The 21,977-nt window shown below is 38.2% G+C and overlaps 1 protein-coding gene across 2 annotated transcripts in view; it reads right to left on the bottom strand.

The window, feature by feature from the left end:
- CDH2 (cadherin 2) overlaps nucleotides 1-21,977 on the bottom strand; it is a 232,636-nt gene that overhangs the window by 193,129 nt on the left and 17,530 nt on the right. For both annotated transcript variants that reach the window (XM_007974381.3, XM_007974382.3), the window contains exon 2: nucleotides 9,399-9,510. In XM_007974381.3, coding sequence (XP_007972572.1) covers nucleotides 9,399-9,510 — 112 coding nt within the window. The remainder of the gene's footprint in view (nucleotides 1-9,398; nucleotides 9,511-21,977) is intronic.

Here is a 21,977-nt window from a genome sequence, read left to right as displayed (position 1 = left end):
CAGGAGCCAACAGAATGATGTAGCCATAAACAAAGCCAAATCCATTCTGGGCTGCACTAGAAGTCCTGCATCTACATCAAAGGCAAGAAGAATGCCTCTGTAGCATGCATCGAGACCCACAAAGCATTGAGCTCAGTTGTGGAGGGAACCTCAGTTTCCTCTATTTGAAAGGGAAGACTAAAGAAGAATGCTCAAATATCACTGAAGAAATTGTTTGATGTTTAGCCTGGCGCAGGGCAGATTTAAGGAGCCAAGGTGATTATGTTCAGGTATTTGAAGGATCTCTAGAACACAAGTTCCTATTACAGAGATTTTGCTTGTCTGTTGACCACTATTGCCCAGTTCTTTGAGAAAGGCCTGGTGCATGATCACCGTTCAACATTACTTGTCGAATTAAGAAATAAAAAAATGAATGACTTCCGAGAGTAAAAGGATATACTTGCTCTGTGTCATGCCAAAGTCACCAGTGGGTAAAAATTTTAGAAACATATGCTTCAGTTAAACTTTTTAAGAAATCACTTTTTAACAGTGAGGGCGCTCCAAAGATGGGGAAGACTTGGTAGAGCGATCTCCTCCTCTTTGGGGGGAAGGGAGTGACAGTAGTATTCTTGTAGAAACTGGAAAACCATCTGTCAAGGAGGCTACAGCAATGAAAATGCTGTTTACATCATTGAACACCACAAGGCTTTCATTTTTATCCTCTCTGCCATTTCTGTAGAGAAAACCTTCTGCTGACATAAAATCAGCAAGATAAAATGAAGAGTTTTTAACTATTTTAGGAGTGACTCAACAAAATGTGTTAGAGTGGTTCTAAAAATGCAGGTACATAAAAACATCTGCGGGATGTGTTAAAAAACGCAGATTTTTGAAACCTCCTTGATCTTAATTCTCTAGCCTACTCGATGATATTGTCTTAACAACTGTCTCCCCTCTTCTGCACCATCACTTTTTCCCTCCCCACTGGATTCTTTGACCTCATTACACAAACACATTAACTCTCACCTTCAAAAACAAATAGCCTCAGTTGACCCTACTTCTCTTACCAACTACCACCCAATTTCTTCTTTTTCTCTTAATGAAATATTCAATCTGTATCCAGACTGAGTTTCCAGACTCCACCTGACTGGTGAATACACTCAAATCAAGCTTCTGATCCTTGTCCTGAACAGTTTTTATCAAAAACACCGGCTGCCTCCATGTTGCTAAATCCAATGGCGACTTTTCAGTCCTCATCTGAGTGGACCCTTCCATAGCATTTGGCACAGATGATCACTCCTTTCCTGTGAAAAACACTCCCTCACTTACCTTCTAAGACATCACACCCTTCTGATTCCTCTGCTACCTCACTGATCACTCTTACTGAGTCTCTATTGTTCACCTTAACTCTAACTTCCTAACACTAGAGTTCTCAAAGTCTTGATATGTAAACTGTTTCTTTTCTTTCTTAGGCTTTTCCTCCTCACATTCAGCTCCACAATGATTTTATTACCCTGTGTCAAGGTTTTTACTTACTGTTTGTAGATTGAGTACTCCCAACTCTGCAGCCAAGCCCTTTCCACAGAACCCTAGACTCATATCCAAATGTCTTCTTGACATCTCTGATCTTCATCTCAACAGATTCAAACCAAGCTCCTGATCTTCCCTATCAGTCAGTCACATCCTTCCCAGTGCTCAAACACCACATGAAATCATCCCTGAATCCTCCCTCTCTCCCACATACACATTCAATCCATCATATTCTGTCAATACTATCTTCAAACATATTCAGAAAATGAAATTAGGCCTCTTCCTAACACTATACACAACAATTTTAAAAATAGATCATTTACCTAAATATGAGTGTTTTACAACAATACAACTCTTAGAAAAAAATATAGGGGTAATTCGTCATGACTTTGGATTTTGCAATGGATTCTTAGATACAATATCAAAAGCAAGAGTAACCAGACAAAAAACAAGTAAGTTGAACTTCATCAAAATTAAAAACATCTGTGCATCAAAGGAAATTACCAAGAAAGTGAAGAGACAAGTACTATGGTCTGAATAGTTGTGTCTCCCTACATTTCACATGTTGAAATCCTCATTAACAATGTGATAGTATTAGGAGGTGGAATTTTTGGGAGGTGATTAGGTCATGATGGTCTACGCTGATGAATGAGATGAGTGGCCTTACAGTATAGGACCCAGAGAGATTCCTTGCCTCTTCTACCATGTGAGGTTACAACGTGAACATGGCCATCTGTAAGGAAGCAGGCCCTCACCAGACACTGAATCTGCAAGCACTTTGATCTTGGACTCGTCAGCCTGTAGAACTATGAGAAATAAGTTTCTATCGTTTATAAGCCACCCAATTTATGGATTTTGTTGTAGTCCAAAAAGACTAAAACAACCACCTGTGAAATGGGAGAAAATATTTGTAAATCATATATCTGACAAGGATCTAGTATCCAGAATATACGAAGAATTCCTAAGACTCAAAAACACAAAGGCAAGCAACTCAATTTAAAAACTTGACAAATAATTTGAATAAACATTTCTCCAAACAAGATACATATATATAATATACATACATACATATATAAATAAACGTATGAAACATCATTAGTCATTAGAGAAATGCAAATCAAACCACAATGAGGTACCATTTCACACCTACTAGGATACAATCAAAATAAATGTAAAATAAGATAACAAGTATTGATGAGTATGTGGAGAAATTGAAATCCTTGTACACTGCTAGTGGGAATGCAAAATGGTTCACATGCTGTGAAAAACAATTTGAAAGTTTCTCAAAAAGTTAAAGAAAAACATTAATATTTAATTCCTCAATTCTACTCCCAGGTATATACTCCAAAGAACAGAAAACAAGAACTCAGAAAAGTATACATATATATATATATATACACACACACACACACAATGGAATACATTCAGCAGTAAAAAGGAACAGGGTACTAATACAAGCTAGTATATGAACGAACTCCAAAATACTATGCTAAATGAAAGAAGCCAAACACAAAAGGTTTATGACGCCGCAGGGAAGGGAAATCAGAAGGAAAATGCTTAATGACTAGAGTGTTTTCTCTTTTTTACTTTGAAGTGATGGAAGCATTTTAGAACTAGATAGAGGTATGGTTGCTCAACACTGTGAATGTACTAAGTGCCACTATACTGTTCACATTAAAATGGTTATTTTATGTTATATGAATTTCACTTCAATAAAGCATTGTTTTTTAAAGTTCAGAATCTAATCCCTTCTTCTAATTCCACTGCTACCACCTTCCACACCACCTTCTCTCATCAGATTATTATTACCATCAGATTATTACTAGGCTAGTAATAATATACCTGGTCTCCCCTCCTCTCTTGTCATTTTGCTCTTTCCTCAACACAGCAGCCAGAATGATCCTGTTTTGAAAGTCAGATCATGTTTTACTGCTACAGAAAGCCTTCCAATAGATCATTAGCTCCTCATAGTCAAAGCCCCACACAAAGTGGCCCGTGACTTATCTGACCTCCCCTGACCTCAGACACATTTCTGCCTCAGGACTCTTGCATTTGCTGTTAGCTCTCTTTGCAATGCTTCTCCCCTTAATATGTAAGGCCCTTGAACCATCACCAACATCCTTGAACCATCACCAACATCAATTCTTACTCAATGGTATCCTATGCAATGACATTTGCTCTGACCATCATATTTAAATGCAAAGGCACACATTCTCCCTATTTCTCTTCTCTGCTTTATTTTTCTCCATAGCATTTATCACCATCTATCATTCAGTACATTTTACTTATTTAATTGAATTTCTTTTCTACTTCCTACTAGATGTTTACTAGAGAAAGCCAACAGTAATGGCCTCTGTGATCTTAAAAGGACAGGTTTTAAACCATTTGGGTGTCTGCTTGCTAATATGTCTGTATGCATGCAATGATAGATGTGGAGCTGTGACTTGCTTTCTTAAACATGTATCTCCTCGTTCCAAGTTTGTGAGGGAGATGATCTCAGCTAGTCCAAACTACTGAAGGCTGTGAAGAACCACAAAATGACTTTATAGAAAAGTGACCACCCAAACTGGCTTATCTTAGTTTGCTGCACTGCATTAAGAAAACTAGACCTAAAATACATCAAAAGGGATATAAAAAATTCCAAGTATTAAATAAGTCTAAATGATTACAGTGAAAATAAGGATTGAAATAAGGATTGAAAAAAAAAAAAGGATGGAAAGTTCTTGGTTCTTTTATTGATCTTATCATACATTCAATTATTTAAAAAACAAACAAACAAAAAATACCCCAAGGTTTACAAAACTGTCCTAAGCCCCTGAGAATGTGCAGGACGAGAATTCATTTTTTCCTCCTTAGAGCTTATCATCAATATCCAAGAGAACAATCTCTGTCTCGGTACCATTTTCCACAACCAACTGGAAATTGTAAAGCGCAAGGACCTGGCTGGCTTTATTAACAAGATATTTATAAACCTACCTTTCAAATATTTTAAAACATTTACACATTTGATAACAAAAAAGATGTATAAAAATAAATATACACACAAAAACAAAAGCCATGCGCTCATTAACAGATAATTCAAGTCTCTTTCCCAATTTAGTAATACATCATACAAAAGTATTCATATTATTAAAAAATAGAAGAGTTGTACAGTTGGATAGTCCTAATAAACTAATAAAAAGTACTTCAGTTCTGTTATCTTAAGATCCCATACTGCAGCTTCCTCTGACCACGTTAATGTAGACAAGCCTCAATCAGTAAGCACACTAATCTAAATCAAATTCCATCTAGTTGAAAATAATCATCATGTGCTGCCCAGAGATGGTGAGCATGAATGGATTACTGAAAATATTCATGGTAATTGCAGGTTGCTATTTATGTTGACCAGATTCAGAGGAGTTTACTTAGAGAAATATCTAAGCATGCAGACCACCAATGCTAAACACACAGGAATATCACTCTTGACATCTACACTAAAAACAGCCCAGGATCCTCTCTGCAATGTCACAGTGTGGTTGTTATTTCATAGTGTTAGATACACTGCTAGTGACAAAATGAAAATGTATGATTGCAGTTATTTTATTTTCAAGAAATATGCTACCACAAGAGGTTTTTTTTTCCTAGTCAGTGGAGTGTAAGTTAAATATTAAGGACTACGTATTATCTTCAAAAGCCCCAGGTTCTTCTGCTTGTAAACAGGTGTGCACAAAATACTAACAGTGATAATAACTGAAAGATGCTTTTTAATTATAAGGAGTTGCTTAACAGATTCCCCAATTCCCAAACACATCTAGTTAACACACAAGTCATGGTGGTAAATGGGGAATAAAGACCTGCTATAAAATAAAGTGGCAATAACACAACGGATATTTAGGCTGGATCCCTTCTCTGTGTTATATCATAATAGTTTTTTATCATCAGCATCATCAGAACTAAATTAGAAATCAGGAAACCAGGGTTCTAATTCCAGATCTGCTGCTGACAATTTAAAGAACTACATAATCACATATACACCATGGAATACTATGCAGCCATAAAAAAGAATGAGACCATGTCCTTTGCAGGGACATGGATGAAACTGGAAGCCATTACTCTCAGCAAACTAACACAGAAAACCAAACACTGAATGTTTTCACTCATAAATGGGAGTTGAAAATGAGAACACATGGACACAGGGAGGGGAACACCACACACCAGGACCTGTCGGGCGGTGGAGGGCAAGGGGAGGGAGAGTATTAGGACAAATACCTAATGCATACAGCACTGAAAACATAGATGACAGGTTGACAGATGCCGCAAACCAGCATGGCACATGTATACCTATGTAACAAACCTGTACGTCCTGCACGTGTCCCGGAACTTAAAGTAAAATTAAAAAAAAAAAAAAAAAAGAGCTATATAATCATGGGAAAAGCCTATAATCTCTGAGCTCTAATTTGCTTATTTTTAAAATGAAGAGTTTGGCCATAAATGCTTTTAAAACAGAATATAAAAATGCAAGTAAAAATGACTACCTAAACCACTAAAATTGATCCTAATTTATAAAAGCAAATATATATATGCCACGGGATAAAAAAGGAATGACTTTCACCAGAGGGGAAGAGCAAAATGACAATACATTAAGAAATTAAATGGTGATGAGGATGCTGAAAAGAACTAACATACAAGCCTTGTAATGAAGAATGCTACAAAATGCAAATAAAAAAGATACTGTCAAACTCTACATTCCCTTTGACCTAGTAATTCTATTTTTGAACACAAATTCCCCCCAAAAAAATTCCTAAAGAAAAATCAAAGATCTCTAAAAAGAATCTCCATAGCAGCACTATATATAAGAGAGGAAAATTAGAAACAACCTGTATGTTCAAAAATAGAGGCACAGTTAAGCAGAATCTGGTTTTGCTAACAAAATGGGACAAAGGCCTATATAGCCATGTTTTAAAATACAGAACTATCTTCAAAGAGTGGATGTATTCATGTGATATTACATAAAATGTAAAGGTTGATCACAAAACACCCTTTTTATGATTTCGCAAAAACCACACGGTTAAAAACTAGAAGATAAATGGAAGGGGTACAGTTAGTTCTTTGAGTTTGTTATTTTGGTAAAATTCATTACACCAGCAAAAAATAGAAGGGAAATGGGGAGGAGAGGATGCTCTTTAAACCACAGTCCAGTTTGTACATTTCATGCTGCTTCTATATAATTTTCTACCATGACAAATATCAACTTATGTCTCTACCTTACATTCAACGTTCTTCAAGCATTTTTGCAAGGATTATGTTAATTGTTGGAAAAATAATCAGCGTTCATGGCACCAATACACGCACATATTAAATTTTATACAAAGTCTAGTGTGTCAGATGTATCCTATGAAAGTATAGTGTACATACTGGTGAGCCACTGTCATCCTGTCCCCATATGCCATCAATGGGAAATTAAAGGAAGCATCCAGAGTTAGGAGTTATGATTCCAACAGGGTCTTGGACTCTAAAGTCAACCAATATACGGTAGAAGATGCTATGACGTAAATGCCTTGGGAAACTGTCACATACCTCTTATCTACAATTACTGCTTTCCTTCAACACTTATAGGCGACAAAATCATGGCAAAAGTCATCACTCTGGTTGGCCTGGCAATATATCCCTTTCAGTTGTGGCAAATATATAGTACATGGATTTACTGCAGTACACAGAATTCACAGATATAATTATGGTGTGGTATTTGGCTTCAGTGTATAGCTATAGCAATGGATTATCCTTCTACTAAAAACTCCAAAAAGACATAAAAGGTAAAAACCTAGAATTATCCTAAGTAGCAATTCTCCAGAAGAAACATTAACTGGAGATAACACGTTTGTGTTGAATAGAAATGCTGATGTTCCACAAAAACCTGTGTAAATTTTCTTCCTTCCAAAAAGTTGTTTTTTCTACTAATCAATATTTTAAACAGTATGTTTCGAGCTTTAAGATGCTGGTATCCTTTAACATATTCTGAGAATGATAAAGAAAAAAGTAATGGTGTCATGTGAGAAACTGTCAAAAAAAAAAAAAAAAAAAAAAAAGGCTAAAACCTAAAATTGGGAACAAGTGGATATAGCAAAACTGTAAAAATCTACCACAGACCATTATACATACTTTTCTCAGTGATAGCTAGAGCAGAAAGTAAAAATATTTTCAATCTTTCACATTTACAACTTTAGCAAAAATCCTGTTTCTCGTTATCCTAAAAAGACACTGGCAAAAAGCTGTGTCCAATTTCTACTGTTACCAGCATTATCTAATAATGTGAAAACAAGCTATCATTTTCAAAACTATTCAACGTGCCAAAGTAATTAATCTTAAATCAATGGTTGCTAGTGACACACCATGTGTTTACTTGTAAACAACAAATTATAAGCTTTTAGAAAATGAAATTACCCATTTAAAAATGAATCTCAAAAATATGCTGCAGAAACGCAACCAATTCCACTTTTTGTTATCTCTCTGAATTATTCTACAGAATCATATCAATATATTTTATACACATTTACAGGTCATACTAGTTCTAGGGTGCCAAGTAATCATTTAAAGATTTAAAGAAAATGGCACACACACAGAACTCCAAAAGCCATATTAAGTTAAAGAAAGGCTGTACACGGATTTAAATTAAACCTCCATTACCCACCAGATGAGATAGCAATTCAGTGTTGAGACAGACTAACTCAAACATTCACCCATTAAAATACCATGTAATGAGGCAGGGACAAGAGCATGCCTTAAAAAAATTAAAAATCAACTTCAGAAAGATAGCATAGGCGTGAGCAAATCCTAATTTAAATAGAAATTAAAATAAAATATAACCTGCACCCAAGAATGTTAGTAGCGAAGAGGCCATTTACATTTCAAAGTCCTCTGTCTATGGTATTCTTAAGTACTATACCACTAAGGTTTGTCAGTTCTGTGGAGACACTTCAATTAAGGCTGTGTGGTAGAGTTCTGTGTAAATTAATTAGTTGAGGTTACACAGATTTTCTAAAAGCAGCTCTCTAAAACAGCCTCAGAGATATGCAAGATTTGTGGGGAATTAAAATTTAAATACAACTTACTAATCAATTCTTCTTGTTTTCACATTTCAATGACATTTTGCGTAATAATAAATAAGTCCATGAAAATACTACTAACCAACATTTTGTTTGCTTTCAATTAGAGCTAAAGGAAAGGGCTTTCAATTTTCCTTTTGATACTTAGGTTTTATTTCAGATTTTATCTAGACTTATTGGCAAGAGTTTCCATATGATAACTATAATGAACTTGATCCATATTTAAATGGGAAATGAGACTATATTTGAAATTCACATATGCTACAACTAAATTAGCTTTCTAGTAATTGCTATAAACAATGTCATAACAAAAATATGAATTTCATACTCCTGCACTGAGACTTTACATGTTAAATTCATTCACTGTAATTCAGCTAAATATTAAAGCTTCACATTTTATCTAATATAATATCATAATTTCCTTTAATTCAAAATACTAAGTCATTTTTTCCTGTAAATAAATTTTAAAGCCATTAGAACCAGATATTTCATAATTATTCTTCAAAATATTATTCTTTAAGTAAAATGTATACACAAAAATGGTAATAATCAGTTACATAACGGTTTCTCCTGTAAATTAAAAACGGAAGAAATCTGAAGATTTCAAGAGATCAGGAGGCTTCTAATTATGTATATAAGAGATTCATGAGCTCCTCTGTAATCCTAAAATAAAGTCCCTACAGTCTCATCATAGTGATTGTGAAAAATTCATACTTGTTATACAGTAGAGATGATTTAGACTTTTCTAATGGCTAATTTGTTTCATGAGCATGGACACTGCATGTACAAATGTATCTTTTAAGATAGTACCATTGAGAAGAGGTTGTCCTTCATGCACCTCCTTCGATAAGACTGCACTGTAAACATCTTCAGGAAATCCAGTCTTGCATAATGAGATTTCACCAGAAGCCTCTACAGACGCCTGCAACACAAGGAAAAAAAAAAAAAAGTGTGTGTACAATGATTGCTACCTCCTTCAACTGAGAAACATTCCACTTGGCATAAAGCCTCATTTTTTCAACTATCTTGTACAAACAACCCCTTTGTTTCCAAGTGCTTACAATTAGAATGTAGAGGGCAAAGGGTTAATCATTTTGATAACTGGAGTAGAAGAAACAAATCCCACTTGTCTAGTCCAGTAAAAGCGAAATAATACACATTCTAGGTTCTTCTAAGGACTGAACATTTCCATTAAAATGCTCATTGTGACTGAAGAACTATCAAGTGGGCGTGGGGTTTGGGGGACAGCCAAATAGTCTTTGGGCTCCACAAGTCACCATCACTAACTTAAGTTTTCATGAAAAATGTATACATTCAAGTATACAGATTTTTATATTCTTAGCTAATTCTCTATAAAGTTGGTTTCAAGATGCCATGTTCATTTAAAAAATAAAATCATACTTACAACAGTGGGACAGATAGTATTTTATACCAAGTAAAACCAATCAAAACTATATGCTTATTTCTATAATTTGAAGGACAGTGATACATTAAAAATGTAAGTAAAGATTAATACAATTATGTGTTTCCACTTAAAATTAGAAAGTAACCAAATATCTGTCATTTTCTGTATCATCATATGCACAGTTAATTTACTCAGTGTGCTTAAAACTCAGTCATATCTACTGCTGTCTAGCTAACCCTCCAAGTTAGTTTCCCTACTTCTTTCAGCCCTACTGACACAATTGGAGGACAGTTAGCCCTCAGCAGAGCTACTGTAGCATCTGCATTAATTATAGGAAACTCTACCATATACTGAAGGGGATTCAAATACAGAGGAAGGACAAGTAGAATGAGGCTACCCAATGAAGGGATTTCAGTGGCCACAGGGACAGCATTAGGGACAGTCCACCCTAGTGAGAACCAGAAATTGAAAGGAAGAGGAAGGGAAGTCCCAGAAACAGAGAGATCTCAGAACAACTGTCTGGATGAAGCAATGCAGTGCAGCTTCATAATTAAATGACTACCTGAATTATGCATGTGAAATTTTGCAAATACTAATGTTGCAAAAATCCAGACCAATCTAATAAACTGTTCTTTTCAAATCCAAGAAAATAAAAAATAAATTACATTTAAACAGTATTAAATATCACAGTATTTATTCTCAAAAAATTATTAGGAGCAACAGTGAGATACTAGTCCAGGCTCATCAAATGAATAAGCAGTTTTAAGTCTGTTATGTGCAAGAAAGGGCTGTATCAAGTGAAGAATAAAGAAGTACCAATCCCCTTAAAAGGTGTGAGTGGAAGCTGGTACAGTCACCTTGGCATACTTTTGGCAAACTCTAGGAAAGAAGAATGTGGATATATCCTCCCTACTCCTAAGGAAATATTACCCTACATGAGTGCTCCAGTTGACATGTGCAGGAATGTCCACTGAAGCATGACTGTAATAGCAGAGATTCTGTACATGTCCATTAAAAGGAGAATGGTCTAATACATTATCACAAAGCCAAAAGAAAAAAAAACATTAAAATGGAAGAACTGGAACTACATTTATCCAAAGGGCTACATCTCAGAGGCAAACTAAAACAAAACAAAAAGTCGGTTTAAGTTCCAGGTATGATTAAGATATAAATTTAATTATAAATCAACCTAAAGATGACTAGTAAGTTCAGAAACCCATTTGTGTGACATCCCAAATTCAGACTGAAGACAAGGCTCGCTGCAGTATGAAATCTTGCAAAAAAAGTAGAAATCATGACTGATGATTCCACTTATATAAACACAAAAGATAACATAATGTTTTGAACACATACTTATGTAAGAAGAAAAGGAAAACAGCATAGTGATAAACATGAAATTTAGGATAGTGGTTAACCCAGGGGAAGGAAAACTAGGAAAGGCATCAGAAAGACTGTACGAGTGGCTTCAATTTTATCTGTAGTAATTCATTTCTTTCAAAAAGACTCTGAAGGAAACCAGGTAAAATGTAAAGATCTGCATAGACACATAGGTACAAATTCCAGTATGCACCCCACAAACTATCTGCTCTACATATTTCATAACGAAAAAGAGAAAATATCAGAAACCAATTGAGAAATAAGAAGTGAGGCTTCCAATACCCACCAAGTTTGGGACACAGGGACACAGTCTGATACCTGACACGTGTAAGCATCCAGGTACTGTCCATGCCCGGCGCAGTGCAGGAACTGAGTGAAGGAAAACTTCTGCTTTTAGCTAACCCAAACACACACAGGGAACTCCTCAGTTTGCCATATAAAATGGACAAATGTGTTGTAAACCTGTGTCCCACCAACATGTTAGGGGTCTGCCTCTTCACCCTTCTAGCCCAGGCTTCTCAGAGCAGTGAGGCATGGCAGGTGCTAGCCCAGGATAGGTGAGGCCAGAGCCCAGAAAGGCAGTGGCCAGAAGCCAGCGATGGAAGGCACGGAGCAGATGAGGGTCACATTTCAAATAGGGGCATTCGGGGTTAGTAGAGTATGTGGGTTTGTGAGTAAGCACTCAGAGATCAAGGAAGTCTCAAGACTAGAGGAAAACCGTTAAGCTTTTATTCAACTCCATGACTGTATCTTGTTTCCCAGGGGATCTGCCCTAAGGTAGGAGAATCAGCAGCACCAAGTTCCTGGTCCAAAACCACAGAAATAGGACTTCAGGGCCACATCGAAGCTGACAGGAAGATGGTGAATGTCCACCTCCGTGTTTTGTTCTCTGCCTTATTTCAGAAAAGGGACCTTCTGTCCTCAATGTGCTGCCCCTTACTAAACCTCTCCATGCTCATTTTCCTCATGTAAAAAAGGGTACCGACTGGCCAGGCTGGCCACCAGAATTACTGAAACAATGCTTTTAAAGCACGTCTCTAACAAATACTGACTAGTAATATTAAATATCCATGGAAGTCATGTCACACTTTGAATAATTTCATATTCATCTCAAATAGTTGAAACTTTTCTAAATTCTTCTTCCTCAAGACAAAATGGATCCACGAAATAATATTATCCTGGATCCACAATATAATAATAATCTATAATGTATTTTCTTACAAATAATCTCCATAAAATTATTAAAATATATATTCTCCCTATTTATTTCCTCTCTTAACTTTCAGTCAAAAAATAACAAAGTTAACAAGTTCAAAAAACAAACAGGAAGCACTCAAATGAATACAGGCTCCCAAGTGGACATAGTGGAGGCTTACTTTGTGCCAAGCACTGTGCTGGTAAATCAGTATCTCATTCAATTCTCCCTGCAACCCTACAAGGTTGTGCCTGATACCAGGTCTGAGATTGCGGGAGACCAAGAGCTGATGGGCAGAATTCCCTCAAGGGGACTGACTGTACTGTGGTGGTAATCCTTGTTGGGCATTGGAGGTTCTCTGATCTAACACACAGCTAATGCCTGAATGTTCTACAATAGTAGCTCTCAATCCAGGATAATTTTGCCCCCCAGGGGACATCTGTCAATGTGCAGACACATTTTTAGCTGTCACAACTGCGAGGGGGTGCTACTGGCTACTAGTGGCTATTGGCTCTCAGTTGGTTTCAGATATTTTCTCTTTTTCATTATAAAATATGTAGAGTAGGGAAGCCGCTAACCATTACACAACACACAGCACAGTATCCCTAACAAAGGAGTGCTAAGCTCAAAATGTCAACAGAGCCAAGGTTGAGAAAACCTGTTCTACAGCAGCACACGAAAAAGAGGTATCTACCTACCCATTAACACTCCCATCAGTATGAAGATCACTGTCTCCTCAAGTAGCCTCATCACTCTTGGAACACCCTGCATCCTTCAAAGCCAAAACCCAGTCCCTGAGGCTTACTCCCACATAAAGTCATCACTCTGCCAGGCCCAGGATGAAATTCTGGAACTTCAAAGAGGAGAAAGAGGAATCCTACCCTCAACAAGTTATCTGTGGGTATGAGGAGGAGGAGGTGAATAACGTGCATTTTCCTAATATTTGAATGGTGCATGGGTTGGCAAGCTTTTTCTGTAAAGGGTAAACTAAGTATTTCAGGCTTTGTGGTCCATAGGATCTCTGTTGAAACTACTCAATCTGCTGCCGTTGTGCAAAAGCAGCCATAGACAATCAGTATATGAATGAACGTGGTTGTGTTCATTTTAATATAACTTCATGTACCCTGAAATTTGAATTTCATTCCATTTTGAAGTCTTGAAAGATGCTCTTCTTCTTTTTCTTGCTTAAAAGCATTTGAAAATGTAAAACATATTCTTGGCCAGACAAAAAAAAAAAAAAGGCAGCAGAGTGTAGTTTGCAGATCCCTGCAATAGTGTGTTAAGTTTCGTATCACATTGTTATCTCACTTAATTCTCACAATAGGCCCGGTAAGAGGGGGTTAAACTATCTGCAGTTTGCTAATGAGCAAATAGATTCTCACACAGAGGTACAGTGAAATACCCAAGACCTCACATTGGAGAGAGAAAGAGGCAGGATTCAAACTCTGTAACCTTTCCAAGTACAAAAATTATAATACAATCTTTCAAGAAACATGTACTGAGTATTCATTTGTCACTGGAAACAGAACACAAGATATAGCCCCTGCCCTTAAGGAGCTCAAGACTTAATGTGGGAGGTTAAGATATGCAGAGGATATGAGCAAAGCCCAGGGCAGGGAATCTGGGGGCTTCCCAAGCAGAGCTGGAGTAGCGAGTTGCTAGACGGTGTCAGGAAAGCCATCCTAGGCAGTCATTGCTTGAACTAAAACAAGGCAGCAAGAAACAGCACAGTGCCTGTGGAATTACAATGAGTTCAGTATCGCTGGAGTCCAAGAAGCAAGGCAGGATGTCAAAAGTTGAGGCCGGAGAGTTAGACAGGGTTAGATCATAAATGGTTGGGGGCTTGGGGTTATCCTGTTGGCTGGGGGAGCCAGGGACAGATTTTAAGCACAGACTGAATGCATCTGACAGAGAATTCTCAGATAGCTTTGTGGGAAATGTGTGTGTGATAGGGGATGACAAGTGACAACAGGCAGACAAGCTAGGACACAGACCTGAGTCAGGGCAGGGGCTACAAGGAACGAAGAAGGGGCAGATTTTGTCAATACCCAGATAGTTAAGATCGATAGGGCCTTCTGGGCAGGGACTCACTGAGGGAGGGAGGGAGGAAACAATGCCTTCCCTCCTGTTTCCAGCTGAGTGGCTGTGAACATGGGTGCCAGAAGTAGGAAAAATAATCGCAAAACTATAACATCAGGAACAAAGTGCTACAGAAGCAGAAAGAATGAGATGATAAATCTGTCCGTGGAAGTCAAGGAAGACTCCATAGCTGAAGTGACATTTAGGCTCTGACTTTAAAGATGATTGAAAATTTGCCAGGGGAAAGAGGGGGAAGTGGAAAAGGGAACTCCAGGCAACAGGTACAGCACAACAAAGCCCCTGGTGATTTCCGTTGAGCTTGTAGTCCACCAAAAACACCCTGATCTTTTTTTTTCCAGGCAACTGTTAAGTTATGGCTTCCTCCTCTGTTATCTTTGCTGCCGATTTTGGGTCCTTACGGGGAGCAATTTATATTTAACCCTCTAAAATTTGGTCTCAATAAATTAACAATTCAGCTGGCTTTAGTAATTCCTTCCAGCTTTACGTATCAAGAAAGTCTGAGATACCCCAAAGTCTTCATATAGATGCTACTTAGATGCTAAAAACAGGGTATGTCGCATGCCCAGACATGGTTTGGAGAAATCTGCCCAGGGGCACACCCCTTCAACCCCCAGGGCCCTAAGTGAGCTCTTAAGAAGAGCAGTGATTGCAGCACGAACTTCCAACAGGTCAGACTGCCTGGCTTTAAATCGCAGTCCCACTGCTATCTGCGAGACCTCTCAGAAGAAACAGTTCCCCATCTGTACAACAAGAGTACTAAAGATAGCACCAACTCATAGGGCAGATGAGAGAATTAAATGAGCTAATATGTGTAAAGCACTTAGGATAGTATCTGGCACATGGTTATTCAATGTTTTAGCTGTTTGTCATCACAGTATTAATACTATTGGGGCAACATGAATCCAACTCATGGTGCATCTACCATACAGGCCGGTAGTTCTCAAACTTACTCAACACAGCAAGCAATCTGGGACATTTGTTTAAAATACAGATTCTTGGGTCCCAGCCCAAGACTCATTAAAACAGACTCTCAAGAGGTGTGATGGATAAATCACGGTATTTAACAAGTGCCTGTGCTGCATGTGGTGGCCACACATCCAGCCCTTATCTTCACCTCTGGAAAGCTTTCTGAATGTTCTCAAAACAGCACAGCTACCTTTTGACCCTAGTCTTCAAATCCAATAGCTTAGCAACAGCAAAAAGGAATAAAGAAACCATGATTTTTCCGTTGTTAATCCCATGCTCTCTTCTCTTTATTCTGAAAACTACATCTTCTTGATTTTGAATTTTTTGTTTTGCTTTGTACAGAGCATTACCCTACTCCAAGTCCTTTAGCAATTCTCCTCTTCTGCACAATTCCTCAAGGATGACAAGCAGTCAGCAAGTCCTCTCGGCCCACCAGTGCAAAATTCACGCTGGTCAGAAGATCTGAACTCATTTAGTGCCGCTGTGTGCTCTCGCACAATCAGCTCACCTATCTTGAGTTTCAATTTCCTCTTACAAGTATTTGCTCTACTCTTCCCAGGCTGAAGATCGACCTCCTTGTCTAGAGAGGACAGAAGTGTAATAGGAGCTGAGTTCTGCTTGCCTGTGAGTATCGGTCTCTCTGTTCCGGTTCTGCACTCGCAGGGACATCGTTTTTGTTCTTGTTCAAATTTTTCCACGGTCTCAATGCTGTGAGCTTTAAAGCTCTGAGTCCACTACTCTTTTCGGTTCCCATTCTCATTATTCTTTTTTATAGTCATCCTTGGTCACTCGATCTGCTTTCCAATTTCCTCCAAGTCACTCCTAAATCAAGGCTCTTAAATATTCCATGTGGAATCACCATGGACAGACTTCAGTTGCCTTGCCTCCTCACCCTCTTCCTCATTAAGATCATTTATGATTATTGGCTAAAAATTTCACCTCTGAAAGCAGCCTAAACCTAAGGAAATCATAACTTTTCTTTCTGGCTCTGAAGACTGCCTAACCAAAACCTAGACTAAGTTAATTATCATAAACTCTTAAATGTAATCCATTGGATGTCGGATTAAAACACTGATCTCTTACTTTCTCCCTATCAGAGATTCCACAGTCACAATCTTGTAACAATCAGATTATTGTTTGGGAGATTACCAAATGCAGTCAACAAAGCTGAGGCCTTCTTTTGTATTATGTTTGCTCCCCTGATTTCTTGTGGAAATAAGGGCAATAATGGGTTGTGATTGGTTAAGACTGGGTTAAGACTGAGAACTCCACAGCAAACCTGCTCAGATTTAAATCCAGCCTCCACCATCTACTACCTGTGTGACCTTGGCAAGCTGTGTAACCTCATCTGTGCTTCAGTTTCCTCCTCTGTAATAATAGTAGTAACAATAATAGCTAAAGTACAGGTCTTTAGGATTGTTGTGAAGAATACAAAGGGCTTAAAAAACAATACGTGATCACTACAGGACAAGGGTTAGCTATTATGATGCTGGTATTGTTTTGATTGTGGAGATTAATTTTTTTTATTTTTATTTTTATTTTTTTTTTGACAGAGTCTCGCTCTGTCGCCCAGGCTGGAATGCAGTGGTGCTGTCTAGGCTCACTGCAAGCTCCGCCACCTGGATTCAGCCATTCTCCTGCCTCAGCCTCCTGAGTAGCTGGGACTACATGAGTCCGCCATCACGCCCAGCTAATTTTTTTTTTGTACTTTTAGTAGCGACGGGGTTTCACTGTGTTGGCCAGGATGGTCTGGACCTCCTGACCTCGTGATCCACTCGCCTCAGCCTCCCAAAGTGCTGGGATTACAGGCGTGAGTCACCGTGCCTGGCCTTTATTGTGGAGACTTTTATCTCTGTTCTGTAAGTAACTGAGAAATATTTTAAAATTATCTTGTAAAGAAGGAATACCATAAAGAAACCAAGCTTGAAAAAAAAAATGGAAATTTACTCACAAACAAGGATAAAAGATGCACAAGTGGAATTCCCTTCATGATATGTGATTTGTGGGTTGGGGGATGAAGCCGCAGTACAGGGAAGGCGACAACTATGGTAATACTTTTATTATGTGGTTATGTCTTATAAATGACATAAGCAAACATAAACAGTTAATGAAGACATGTTAAGGTGGTCAGTTGACTACATGGTGATAGAGTAATGAAACTGTTCAAGAACATTCGGCATGACTAAATTTTTTAATTTTTTAATCCAATTTCTCACCATACAATTACATTTGCCAGATTCTCGACATCTCACAGGATGCCATCCATGATGCTGGAGGCTATGTTAAGAAGATTATTCAAGAGCTACTGCCACTCTTTAAAGATTTTTCTCTGTGTCAGTTATGCCACTGATGGCACTTTGAATTTCACATCCCTGCGAAAATGCTTAAAACGTGCAGAAGTTTAACCCTAAACAGCTGCAATATTTTTGCTTTGTCAAGTAACATTCTGGAAGGAGATTATCTTGTCCTGCATGGGTTTTTTTTAACTCTTTCTTGCCCTCATGATGTGCTCTAGACCAGCTTAGGTTCAATGAATACTGCACTGAGGTCACACATTTGCCCCATCTGACCACCTAGTAATTTCCATCTTTATTTTAATTATCTTATTAGGATGTGTCCTTGAGTATCTCTAGTATCAGTATTTTCGTTTTCTGATTGTCATTTCTTTTAATCAAGTAAGGATAAACAGAATAGTCAAAAATAGCATTGATGCTGGCACAGGAACCTGCAAACTGTTGAAATTGAACTCTTAGCTGAAAGACAGCACCACAATACAAGAGTTTGATGAATGAAAATCTGCGTCTGCATACAAAATGTGGTTTAGAACGTCACCTTCCTAGGAGCAGAAACTATCAAGGCTTAGGACAATATGAAAATATACATCCAGTGACATCCACATAGACCTTTGTGCAATCCCAAATGTCTTCTGCCCAAGTCAGAAGAGGCTTCCTAGGCTTCCTAGGCTTCCAGGCTTTCTTCAGTCTCAAAAGATAGACAGGAGCTTACCACAAAGTGGATGCTTAATGTAACAGGTAGTAACAATGTACCTACAGGTTTAATTGGCAGGTAAAAGGCTAATACTATCCAATGATAATGGCCCAGGCAGCTGTGCAATTAAACTGTCAGGAAAAGTTCCAGAAGTGCCTATGGCATTCCAGGAGAGATGGCCAATCACGGCTCAGATTGATTCTGTCCCGTCAACTCATTGTACTCAGCAGAGACTGCAACACGCTTATATATAATACTCAAAATGTTATCAAATAGTATAGCACTTGGCATTAGACTGTGTTTATAATGAACTTGGAAATTCATTCAACTAAATACACTCAGTATCAGTGACTGCAAATATTTACTGAGTGCTTAATATGTGCCAAAAAGCATACTACAATGCTTTCCATGCAGTGTATCTTAAATAGTCCTCACAACAACCCTATGAGGTAGGTGCTGTTAGTACTGCCATTTTGCAGGCAAGGAAACTAACTTAAAGGAAACTGCCCTAAGTCTTTTAGCTAATCAATTTAGGGACACTATTCAAACTGGCATCAAAAGGCCTTGGGGATAACCCTTAACCCAACCACTACAATGCCTATTAGGAAGCATTTACATACATTGACACATAGTACCTAACTGGCTAAGGGCTGGCAATTGTCCTATATGAATTGAGACTAAGTGAATAATCTGCCTGTTGCCATAATAAATTTTCTCCTAAAATATGATTCTCACATATGATATGTGATATATGCTAATAAAACAATTTCAATGTTTCTGTTCACTATGGAAAAAAACTAAGAAAAAAAAGATATCAGGTCAAACTTTTTTAAACATTTTAAGTCCTCCAAATCAAAGTCTCATACCCCCCAGCCCAAACTCTTCTAAAAGTATACATGGAAAATTATCAATAAATAGCTACTATGGCTAGTATGTTAATTTTCAGAGATGATATTGATGAAGGAATAATTATAGTCTATAATGAACTCTTTACACACTTTATTCACTCTGGAGTCCCCTGTATTCATGTACAATTAGGCCCATTTCATAAAACCTGGAGCATGGTTTCAGTTTTTAAAAATGGTTACAGATGTTTATAGTCCCCATAACTCTGATTTAATTTGAGTAGCTGGCCACAGTAATGATTTATGTAATTCTGAGTCCCTGATAAGATAAACACAACCCAATTATAGCATTATTCTTGTGAGAAAACAACATTCAAGACATAGCTTCCAGAAATGCACTGCAGTGAAAGGAGGCATAACGCCAGAGTTCAAAGCCTTTCCTGAACTTATTCTGGAAACAGCACCCCATCCAGTGGTGTTCTAATAGATCAAGCAATAAAGAAGTACATCTTCAATCCCTGCAGGCTGAGAGGTTGCAGAGCTAATATGGTCTGTTCCAGTTTCAACTCAAGGGCAAAGGACAAGCATTGTCCTTTGGATATCTTTGGTGACTGAAGTTTGGCATCTGGATAGTTTTACAGTGTAACCCATAGAAGAAATGCTTCTTCCCTTCCTGATGCTTCTTTCAATGTGGAAGGCACTCTGCTCTCAACTCCCAGTAATTTCCACTGCCCCAGTCAGTCTTATCCTGAATGACAATTCTTAAAGTATGGTCTGAGGAGTGGACTCCTAGGAGTTCCCATGATCCTCTCAGGGGATCTACAAAATCAAAGCCACTTCCAAAATATTACAACATATTTTCCCTTTTCACTCTCATTATCTCACAAGTGTAAAGTGAAGTCTTCCAGAGGCTATGTTATATGTGACACCTTAACAGAGAAAATTCAGAAGCAGATATGAAAAACCAGCTATCTTCTTATTAAGCCCGACATTAAAGACACTGCAAAAATGTAATGCACAATGCTACTCTTCTCACTAATCTTGTTTTTCTCTTTTGGAAAATACGTGAATTTTTCATAAAAAATGTTATTTATGTTACACATACAACTGGTTTAATATTTTAAATGAATTAAATAAATATAATTTTTTCAGTGTAATTTCTCTATGGTAAACACTGATAGATATTATCTATAATAGAAAAGCTCATTGAAGAACTCACTAATTTTTAAGCAAGTAAAAGAGTCCTGAGACTAAAAAGTTTGTAAAGTGTTATGCTAAAGAGAGAGGGATGGATCAAATTTACCTGAAGGCTGTATTTGAAAGAATAATCTGAGCAGCTGGTGCCCAACCCTGTCCCCTACTCCGCCCATCTGGGAGTCACAGGTCCACAGAAAAGAAGCTTGGTGATCTCATTTTCCATGCTGGGAGTTCACAGATTCCCTGCAGCAATCTGGCAGTGGAAGGAAGCGGGCATGTCTTTGGAATTCTGGGATTCAGTGTTAGTAAGGGGGACATGCCAACAGAGGAAGGCCATGCCTGCCAGCCTAGTGCTCATCAGGACTACGGTGATATTTTCCTTTCGTATCTTCTGATTCTTCTGGCTTACATTTCACTTGGTTCAGAATTCAAGACAGGCAGGATGGGTCCTATTTACTGGGCCCTTTGAAAGACTTCAGCACTTGGTGACCTATCTGGGGATCTTGAGAAACAAAAAAGGAGTCCAATGTAGGGGAAGAAAGTACTCGTGGAGGAACTTGGGCTTCTGGCAGTGGGAAAAGGGTGCTTGCACTTTTTTTTTTTTTTTTAAAGGAAGTCTCACTCTGTCACCCAGGCTGGAGTGCACTTGTGTAATCTCAGCTCACTGCAACCTTCGCCTCCCCGGCTCAAGCAATTCTCCTGCCTCAGCCTCCTGAGTAGCTAGGACTACAGGTATCCTCCACCACGCCTGGCTAATTTTTGTATTTTTAGTAGAGACAGGCTTTCGCCATGTTGGCCAGGCTGGTCTCAAACTCCTGACCTCAGGTGATCCACCCACCTCAGCCTCCCACAGTGCTGGGATTACAGGCATGAGCCACCGCGCCCGGTCCTCTACACCATTTTTTTTTTTTTAACTTGGTGGTTTATAGCCTTGATTCTGTAGGGTGGCTGGTTTTTATAGTTGGAGAGGTGGCTTTTAACATCAAAAGGCTTAAATTCCTAAACCACAGAGTATTTTGACCTTGATGCTTGACCACCACTTAGGGTGGCTTATCTCCAGGAAAATGATAGCTGTTTAAGAGGTAGTGACTCAAGAAAAAAAACAGCAGGACCTCAGGAAAGACTATAAACCAAGAGTCCTAGATAGAAAAGGGGCAGGATGCACAGTGATCTTAGCCCAATGGTGAACAATTTGGGTGAGGGATGCCACAATCTGGGTAAAGGCTGCCACAATTTGGCCTTGGCAATGGTCTAAGGTAGCTCAGGACTCTGGAAGTGCTCATGGGCCTCAGCCTGAACAAGCCGAGGGGCATAAA

Source organism: Chlorocebus sabaeus, chromosome 18 (genome assembly GCF_047675955.1).
Source record: "Chlorocebus sabaeus isolate Y175 chromosome 18, mChlSab1.0.hap1, whole genome shotgun sequence".
In the NCBI taxonomy this organism is placed as follows: domain Eukaryota; kingdom Metazoa; phylum Chordata; class Mammalia; order Primates; family Cercopithecidae; genus Chlorocebus; species Chlorocebus sabaeus.
The sequence above is the reverse complement of the archived record's forward strand: the minus strand, read 5'-3'. Positions and strand labels throughout refer to the sequence as shown.